The sequence below is a fragment of the Podarcis melisellensis genome, assembly GCF_964234715.1.
Source record: "Podarcis melisellensis genome assembly, chromosome: 9".
Classification (NCBI taxonomy): domain Eukaryota; kingdom Metazoa; phylum Chordata; class Lepidosauria; order Squamata; family Lacertidae; genus Podarcis; species Podarcis melisellensis.
The window spans coordinates 17,939,801-17,948,852 of record NC_138541.1 but is presented as its reverse complement, the minus strand read 5'-3'; the positions used below and the strand labels follow the sequence as shown (position 1 = coordinate 17,948,852).

Genomic DNA, 9,052 nt, shown 5'->3' with positions numbered 1-9,052 from the left:
TTAAGGCTTCCCAAAGAATCTCTTTTCAGTAACAAATTCGGAAGTTTAGGTTGAGGCTAGCTAGACAGAGAGCTGGATTGTCAAGTCCTCTTCCATAGCGTAGCCGGAAGAGTTAAGTCCAATCAGGTCTTGGAAAATGTTCGCTCGAAGGCTATATCTAAAGTTTAAATTACTTTGCTCCGGATTCCGGAGTTCAGCATACCTTCCTATCGGGACATAAGACGCTCAACGTGTTTATAGTTCGGGGCGTTCAATTTATTTTGCGATTCATATTTCGATAAATGTGGGAAGCAGGGCAGAGAGAACCAGCCAGGTATAGTTGCTTTGATCTTACTGGAGCGGAGGAAAGGCTAGCTATGAATGTAACAAGAACCAGTCATCTGGCATAATAAGCGCAGTTCGAATCCACGCATTTCCCTCCCCTTCCCGAGCAAATGCATTCACGTCTCCATACATAACCCCAGTTGTCCGAAAAACTTTTTTCTTGAAGTAAAGGAGCGAGCTCCCGTCTGCACGGTCATCAGCTGGTAAGTCGTCTATTGGAAATGGTTCACGCCTTCTGCTGAGGCTCAGTGACTGATGAAACCCAGTGTTGAACAGGCCAATGAATCAGCCTAGGGGAATTTGTTTCCAAGCAAGTAAGGCTTCAATTCTACATCTACCTACTTGGGAACTCAGCGGGGACTTACTTATGAGTAGATGTGCACAGGACTCAGCTGTGCATAAATTGCTTACACTGCATATACATAACTCTACTAGGTTAAAGTAAAAGAGCATCGTGAGAGTCAGCGAGGGCGAAACCAGCGGGATTAATATGACTGGGACTAAGGTCATCACCGGTTTGAACGCGACTGCTCCCGTTCAGCAGGTGCGTGAATTGTGAAGTAGTCCTGTTGTGATGTCATAGAACAATAGGGTTGCAAAACGGAGCTTCTCAATTTAATGAACTTTCACCTAGCAAGCAGGCCATTGGTTTGTCTAGCTCGATATTGTAGCTCAATATTGTCTGCACTAACCGGCAGCGGCTCTCAAACAGGGGGTATTCCCACCTTACCGGAAGATGCCAAGAGCCGAACCTAGGACAAAGTATGTGATCTGAAACTAATATATTACCCTTTCTCGATTACTCTGTAATGTACAATGTAATGGCATTTCTGGAGTAGAGGGTGTGAGAAACCCCTTAATAAACGTGTTCCTGGAATGTCTGTATTTCAGACGGAGGCATTTGAGAGGAATTGCGCTGACCTTGTATTATCATTACTTATTATTAATAGCGAACCATCGGTGCAGGCGCGCTTTATTATTTGACAAACGGAGGGGCAAATCATTCCCTGAAGCAAGAGACTTACCCCCACGTTATACCGGTCCAGTCATGATTCCTGTAAAGACGCACCTCAACAAAAGTTGTTGCTTTTAAAACTTTTTTTATTTGTTCTTTCTCTCTCTCTCAAAAAAGTTACATAAACAATGGCAGCGGAATTTGTTAAAAAATAAACGGACCGTGTAAAAACTCGTTTGGTTTTAAAAAAGATAAAACAGAACCAGTAGCAAACATCCAGTAATAAATAAACAACCTGTCGCTAAAACATCACAAAAGCAAATGAAATGGACATAAATGTTTGACACGACAAACAAAAATGGTAGTTTCCCGCGTTCCCCCCCCCCACCCCATGCTGTTTGCAAATGAGTTTAATAATGACGATTAGAGACATGGCTGAGTTCGACATTGGTATATTAATCCAATTGGCAGTGAGTCGCTTTTCTTTTGGAGCCGCGTCTCTCAGTCTCCACTCCCGGCGGCTTATAAAGTGCTTGCGCCAAATCCCACCTACAGAAGACGCCAACATTCGGTTTGGATGAACGTTGAGGAAAAGCTAAGCAGGATACAAACAAAAAACCGCTCCCCCTATTTACAGCCCGGGAAGAAAGGGATACCCACGAACGCTGCCCTCTCCACCGGTCCGCCTCGTTTGCGCTCAGAATTTGTACAGCGACTCTGTATTCGGGATGCTTTGCAAGCGGCCAGGTTGCAAGGAAAGGCACTTGCCTTTTCGCTAGCAAAAGCCAAACACCCCTTGGGCTGACGGGGACACCGGGGCGGATGGCTAGAAGGCAGGTCCGTCTAGGGACCCCTCTCTCCGGAGGAATTGATCCTAAGCGAACTCTATTGGAAGGAAGGCTGCAGTCATGAGCGCACAAGAGCCCCACTGAAAACGCTGGGGGACTGCTTATGTAACTAAGCGCGGAAGTAGATTGATTTACATCAAGGGGGATTCCTTGCAAGTACATGTAGCGAGGACAAAACAGCCCTGGGTTTGGGAAGGAGGAGGAGCGGACACCAAGTCGGTGGACACAAAAGAACCGACAACCAAACTCAGACCACTAGTATAGCCACAATCTTCAGGCTCCCCAGGGAAGCTTGTGGGACGGATGCAGCGAGGACTACAACCTCGAAACTCTGTCCAATTCTATCAGCTGAAGTCACTTCAAAGCGAAAGGCTAATTTGCCGTCTAGTTCAGATGAAGGGTTGCAATGAAACTGAATGGAGCCTTGCTGATTGTAATGAGAGTCACAAGCACACTTCGTGGCAGTATTAAAAAGAACAATTAACATGTACTTCCGAGCAATTGTGCTTAGAATGAAGCTGAATGAGATCTATATCCAAACGTCAAAGGACAGAGTTCTCGCAGCTCCGACCCTAAATGCATTTACTTGGAATAGTTGAGTTGATCTCAGTTAATATACTCGCAAGAACCGATGGTTAGGCTTTCAAATGGGACAGCTCATTCCTCTGCATTACTACTGAGAAATAAGCCCCGCTGAGTTCATTTTGGGTTGCTCTCAGGCAAGTTGCTGTAACTGTAATGTCTACTTGGAAGTAAGCGTCGTTGAGGTCAACGAGCTTTACTTCCAGGTACAGTGGTACCTCGGGTTAAGAACTTAATTCGTTCTGGAGGTCCGTTCTTAACCTGAAACTGTTCTTAACCTGAGGTACCACTTTAGCTAATGGGGTCTCCCGCTGCCACCGCGCGATTTCTGTTCTCATCCTGAAGCAAAGTTCCTAACCCGAGGTACTATTTCTGGGTGACGTGAATATCATCTGGAGACCGAAACTTACTAGGGAGCGATCACAAGTGAACGCTTTGGAGTTTACATCCGAGGAACCCTGAGGAGCTGTCCCAAAAAGCAGTGCTAATTTAGGAAGGGTACAGTCCATTGTCCCAGTATCTGTAATCCGGAATCTGTTTTACTCTCTCTGGTGAAGTATATGCAACTGATTCCAGCAGGAAGGGGAAGCCAAATTTTAAAACTAGAAAAACAAACCAGGTTACATTCAGTCGGCTTTTAGAAAATCGCTTAAAAGCTAAGATTCGAAGCACAGTTGCTTGGAAGAAAGCCCCTTTTGCTTGCTTGCGAGAACAGCAACCACAGTGCTGTGCTGTACGAATAGAGTTCAAGAGAAATCATGGTTCAAAAGCTTTCCCTACCGTTCTAGACCTGCGCAGGGTAAATGGCTACTTCTAGAAAGAGAAGTTAAGGAGAGTTCCCCCCGCAGGTTTCCAAAGCTTTCTAAGGCTGGCGAGGTGAGTCCATCAGAGCCTGCGACACGCGCCTGTTTGCCCCCACATGCCCAGGATCCTGCCCTGTTCACGCCAGCAACGTCTTTCACAAGCAGTCTGACAAGCAGTCCTCCCCCCGGTCAGCCTCAGGGTCGGCTTGACTGGCAGCCGCCGATCTCCCCTATCCCTCCCTGCCCGACTGACGCGCGCCTAGCTGGCCTCGTCAGAGTCACTGTAATGGGATCGGGGCGAGAACTCCCCATCGCTGCGATGGGCCGGCGGCGAGGGTTTCCTCCGCTCCTGCTGGGGCTGGCCCGACGGCGGCAGGAGCTGCGCCGGCGAGGGGGCTTTCTGCCCCAACTCCGTGAACGAGGGGAAATGCAGCGGGTCCAGTTGCACCGAGAAGCCTCCTCCTCCTGCCCCGCCCCCAGCCGGCTGCTCTTGGGGAAAACGCGTCCGGCAGTGTCCCGAGGCCTGGGACCTTGGCTGTTGCTGCAGAGCGCCCCCTACAGGCGGGGTGCAGGGCGCGCGCTCGTAAGTCTGGCTGGCGGGGGCGCCGTCGGCTGGAGGTGGGCTGTGCAGCAGCTCGGCCAGCGCGCTGATGTAGATCTGCGCCATCTGCAGCGTCTCGTACTTGGAGAGCTTCTTGTCGTTGTTGAAGGAGGGGATGACATTGCGCAGCTGGTCGAAGGCGTGGTTCAGCCCGTGCATCCGCCGCCGCTCGCGGGCGTTGGCCGCCAGGCGCCTCTGCTTCTGCACGCCGCTCACCTGAGGGCCCTGGCGCAGCAGACCCCCGCCGCCGCCGGGGCAGGGCGCGCGGGGCCGCGTCGCCTGCGCGTCGCCAGGGGTGCCGCCTGCCTGGTGGTGGTGATGGTGGCGACGGTGGTGCTCCTGCAGAGCGCACAGCTTCCCCGACCCGCCGCTCCGGCTCCGGCTGCCGCCGCCCAAGTGCTCGGCCGCGCCTGCCTCCAAAAGCTCCTCGTCGTCCTCGTCCTCCTCCTCGTCGTCTTCTTCCTCATCGTCCCCCTCAGCTGCTCCTGAGAGCAGGTACCTGGGCGACGAGGTGACCCGGCCTGGGCAGCAGATGCCCAGCCAGGCTGAGGAGAAGCCGCGACTTGCCGCCGTCGCCTCCTGTCCCAGCAGAAGGCTGTCTTCCAATGGCTGCTGCTGGGAGCCCAAATCCCTGCCGCCTTCGCCCCACTCGCTGGGCGCAGCCACGGCGCGCAGGTGGCTCATAGTGTCTGCGAGGGTTACCTCAGCGCGAGAAGTCGCCGCCGTCTGACCTGCTGCACGCGCCCTTTGCGCTCTCCCCCTCAGCCCGGGACGAACAGCAAGTACTTCAGGAGTCCTGTCTAACCCTGCGACGCGCGCTCATACATAAGGGAGGAGGGAGGAAAATAATAATAGTAATAATAAAGCACACATATACGGACACACGGCCCGCCAACAACTAGGCTTCTCCGGTTGCGGAGGGCGCTGCGCCCCCTTTAAAAAGCGGCACGCGCCGGGGTCCCCCACCCTCTCCACCTCCTCCTTCCCCGCACACACCCCTCCTCGGCGCCCCACCCTCCACCTCCCGCCCTCCTCGCGCCAGTCGCGTGTCGGCTCAGCCATTGGAGCGCGCGGGGCCTTGTCGCGTGCGGGCAGCCAATGGGCTAAAGCGTGAAGGTTGGGTGTTTGTTTGGGCTTTCTTTCTGTCTTTCTGTCTTTCTTTCTTTTGGCCAGCGCCGGAGTAGAAGACGCGGGCAAGGGAGCAGTAGGAGGAGGAGGAGGAGGAGGACGGAGAGACAGAAGGAAACAAAAAGTTGATATACAAAGGATGGAATAGATGTCTCTAAGTAACAGTTGCTGTCCCGCCAACAATAAGGCGCGCGTTTTTACAGCAGGCAGGGTATCGCTTGGGCGTGCGTGTGAGGGAGAAACTGAGGGAATGGCTGAGCAGGAGTTACATATACCTGCAGTCACGCGGCACCCCGGGAGAGTGTGTGAGGTAAAAGTGTGCCAACTTGTGAGGAAGGGAAGGCAAGCGGGAGGGCGCGTGCCTAGAAAGGGGTCCGTGCGAGCGCAGATTTCTTGGGTCGCCTAAACTGGCTGGGACGTGGTTTTTGGACGCCTGCTGGGGACCCTGCACCTCAGAGCTCTCTGAAACCACGAGCTGCGTCTGGTTTTGCAACGCCATTGAAGCGGCGCTTCTCCCATTGCCTTCAAGGGGAAGAAAGGGGGGAATACCCCTCGAAACCCCCTTCAAAGGCATCGGAATTGTAGTCAAGAAAGGTGGGCGAGTCACGTTCAACTCGAGACGCCCTTTCTTTGAGAGGATTTACACCCCCAAAGTCATGGGTAGATCCTGTTGGGTTTTTTTTCTTTTGGCGCCGGATTGGTCCAGCCTCTGAAAGTGTGAGGAAAAACTTCCTCGCAAGCGCAGAGTCGGCTTTGCCAGAAAGAAGCCTTCGGCTCGGAGGCAGCTGGTGGCGGCTTCTTCGGCGGGCAGCGCGCGATTGGTGCGCCCTCGGGAAAGGCTGCGCTTTGCAGGACGGAGCCGAGGCGCGTGCGGGAAACTGAGCGCCCCCCGGGGACTAAATCGAGCTCTCTGGGCATCTCGGCGGCCAGCTGGCTTGGGCAAGCGGCGGAGCTCGCTAGACGCGCAGATCGAGAGAGGAAACCGAGATCGAAATGGCCCTGAAGCTCAGCCCACAGATAGATAGAAGAAGGTCGCTCCTGGCTCGCCTCTGCGCGGCATTTTGCGCGCGCTTAGAAAGCGCAATTGGCTACAGTGGGGCTTACTTCTCATTAAACACGAAGAGGTTTATGATGCACTGTTGGCCCACACTGAACCCTGCCTAGTGTCTACAGTTGTACTTTATAGGTCTGCTAAGCATCAGCATTGGGAAAGATGGAGGGCACAAGGAGAAGGGGACGACAGAGGACGAGATGGTTGGCTAGTGTCTTCGAAGCTACAAACATGAGTCTGACCAAACTGCGGGAGGCAGTGGAAGACAGAAGTGCCTGGCGTGCTCTGGTCCATGGGGTCACGAAGAGTCGGACACGACTAAACGACTAAACAACAACAAGCATCAGCATAACCCAGGGTGCTCCCTCAAGGGGACATCGAACAAGAGGGATTCTAAACTTATAAAGATCCCTTCGAAATCAGTAGTATTAACATCTCCGGCATTTTGGAGTTTAGATAATTTGCAGTATTGCTGTAGTATTTTGGCTCTGTGGGTGTGCTCTGGGTCAGTGGGGATGTCTTCATTCCCCAAATCAATGCTATTTTTTAATTATTATCTTCCAAGAGGGGTGAGTTGGGGAGAGAGTGTCAGGATCCAACCACCTGAGGGAGTAAACCCTGCTTGAGGTAATACCTGCAACCCATCTCATGCACCTATCAGCCTCTGTCAACTGAGCCATCAAGGTGAGGCAAAAGGTTTGAACCAAAGTACCCTCTAGGGTTTCCCCCCCAGACAGGATTAAAAAAACCTTTGTATGTCTGGCACAGGGAAACATACACAAATGCAGTAGCTATTTGTGTTCCTCTTAGGAGATTATAGTCCTTGGCAGAAATGAGGCATTCAGTAGAGTGGAGCACTGGCTTTTCATTACACTGGGATGCACTCCTGCTTAATTATCTTGATATATCAGAAGGCCCATGCATGTCAGCATTGCTTACAAGAATACCAGCAATTAGCACATGCAAAGTCAGGTCTGCACAACATAAGGCTTGTAGGGTAGACTGGTTGCAGCCCTCTGAAGAAGTTCCAGGTATCCACCATTTGAATTATTTCCCAACTTGTCTTGTGATTACTTCAATAGAGGGCCTCTCAACTCCAGCAGAAGTAAGGATGGGAGAATGCTTGCATCCGTGGTCCTGCATTCATCTTCTATGGTACCTCCTGGAGTTGATTTCAAATCCACCCCAAGATTGTGAAGTGCCTAACAGCATGCTAAGATTGTAAATTGTGGGAAGAGAAAGTTTGTCCTAGCCTAGGAGGAAACAGGAAGTTCCGACTGGCTGGTCCAAACATGTCCACTCTAGGGATGTTGTACTTGACTGCTCTGTGTTTCACATTCCAGAGAAATGATATACCAGTACAGTGATACCTCGGGTTAAGTACTTAATTCGTTCTGGAGGTCCGTTCTTAACCTGAAACTGTTCCTAACCTGAAGCACCACTTTAGCTAATGGGGCCTCCCGTTGCTGCCGTGCCGCCAGAGCACAATTTTTGTTCTCATCCTGAAGCCAAGTTCTTAACCCGAGGTACTATTTCTGGGTTAGTAGAGTCTGTAACCTGAAGTGTATGTAACCTGAAGCATATGTAACCCGAGGCACCACTGTACAGTAGCTGACAGTGATATTGTCTAGCTACAACTTCCTGAAGCACAGGACACGGGACACAGGCCTAATGTTGGATGGAAGCCTCAGTGCAATAGTTCACAATTCTCAGTTCAGAAGTTCACAGACCTGAGGGCTACGTTTACATAATTATTAACACAGGGAAGACATTACTTCTGTATTTACTACCAGATAATGTATTTGCAATTGTGCTTATTTTGAACTCATCTGTTAACCCTCCTTTTCCTTCCTGCTCTTATAGAATGCTCTCTTTTACTCTGGGTCCTGGATCTTCTGCTCTCCCCTCCTAAAAACCTTTAAAAAATGTTTTTACTTTGCTTACAAGATGATGGCTTTCCTTCTGAAAATCAGCATAGATTTGAGTACGTATAAATAGTACCTGCAATCTTGTGTCATGGTTCAGTGCCCTGAGTTCTTTTTAAGGACCTAGCAACATCTCTGTTGGCTGCTTAGGAATGCTGAACCAGTGATAGGTGAATTTACCTTGGCTTGATTTAGAATTGGCTTGGTAATTACAAGCTTTCTTGGTGAGAGTTCAGGAAAAAACCCCTCAATCATTTCACACAAGTTTTCTGCTGGTTCTTAATATTGGCACATGGATGCAGATAGTGCCCCCCCATATTGTATTGCCCCTACAGTTCCCAGCATTAGCTCTGGCATGGAGCCACTATACAACCAGCAAAAAGAGAGAATTTTAGAAGGGAATGGGACCAAACAATCACATGAGGTATTTGCCAAGAACATGAGCACTGGCTCAAATAGAAGAGATACTCGCCAAATGAAAGATTGCATGGTTGAGCAGTCTAGTTATTTAACTAACAGCAATCCATGGGAATTTAAGCGAAAATAAGGGGTTTACCATTAGAGAACTATTTGCACTTCTTTCATTCGGTGCCCAGCCTAATGGATGCTAACAGAGCGTGACTGGGATTCTATTTTATATTCAAATTTGGAAAATGATTTATTGGTTAAATGGTACTCAGTTTGGAATACACCTGCAGAATACACAGCTGCAGAGATTCATTTTGAATCAAGTAATAATGGACTTCAGTGACACCTTTATATGTTTATTTGTTTGTTTGTTTTGTATACCACCGGAGGTCTCAGGGTGGTTCACAAAACAAGATCAACAACTAAA

The 9,052-nt window shown here is 50.3% G+C and overlaps 1 protein-coding gene across 1 annotated transcript; it reads right to left on the bottom strand.

Moving 5' to 3' along the window:
- Positions 1 to 1,281: 1,281 nt before the first annotated feature.
- ATOH1 (atonal bHLH transcription factor 1) lies at positions 1,282 to 5,002 on the bottom strand. Its single transcript, XM_081926476.1, has one exon. The coding sequence runs from the start codon at positions 4,795 to 4,797 to the stop codon at positions 3,772 to 3,774; it is 1,026 nt and encodes a 341-aa protein (XP_081782602.1). The 5' UTR covers positions 4,798 to 5,002; the 3' UTR covers positions 1,282 to 3,771.
- Positions 5,003 to 9,052: the final 4,050 nt, after the last annotated feature.

Bases quoted from the DNA above. Each gene is read 5' to 3' on its own strand.
- ATOH1 (XM_081926476.1), bottom strand. From the start codon at position 4,797: ATGAGCCACCTGCGCGCCGTGGCTGCGCCCAGCGAGTGGGGCGAAGGC.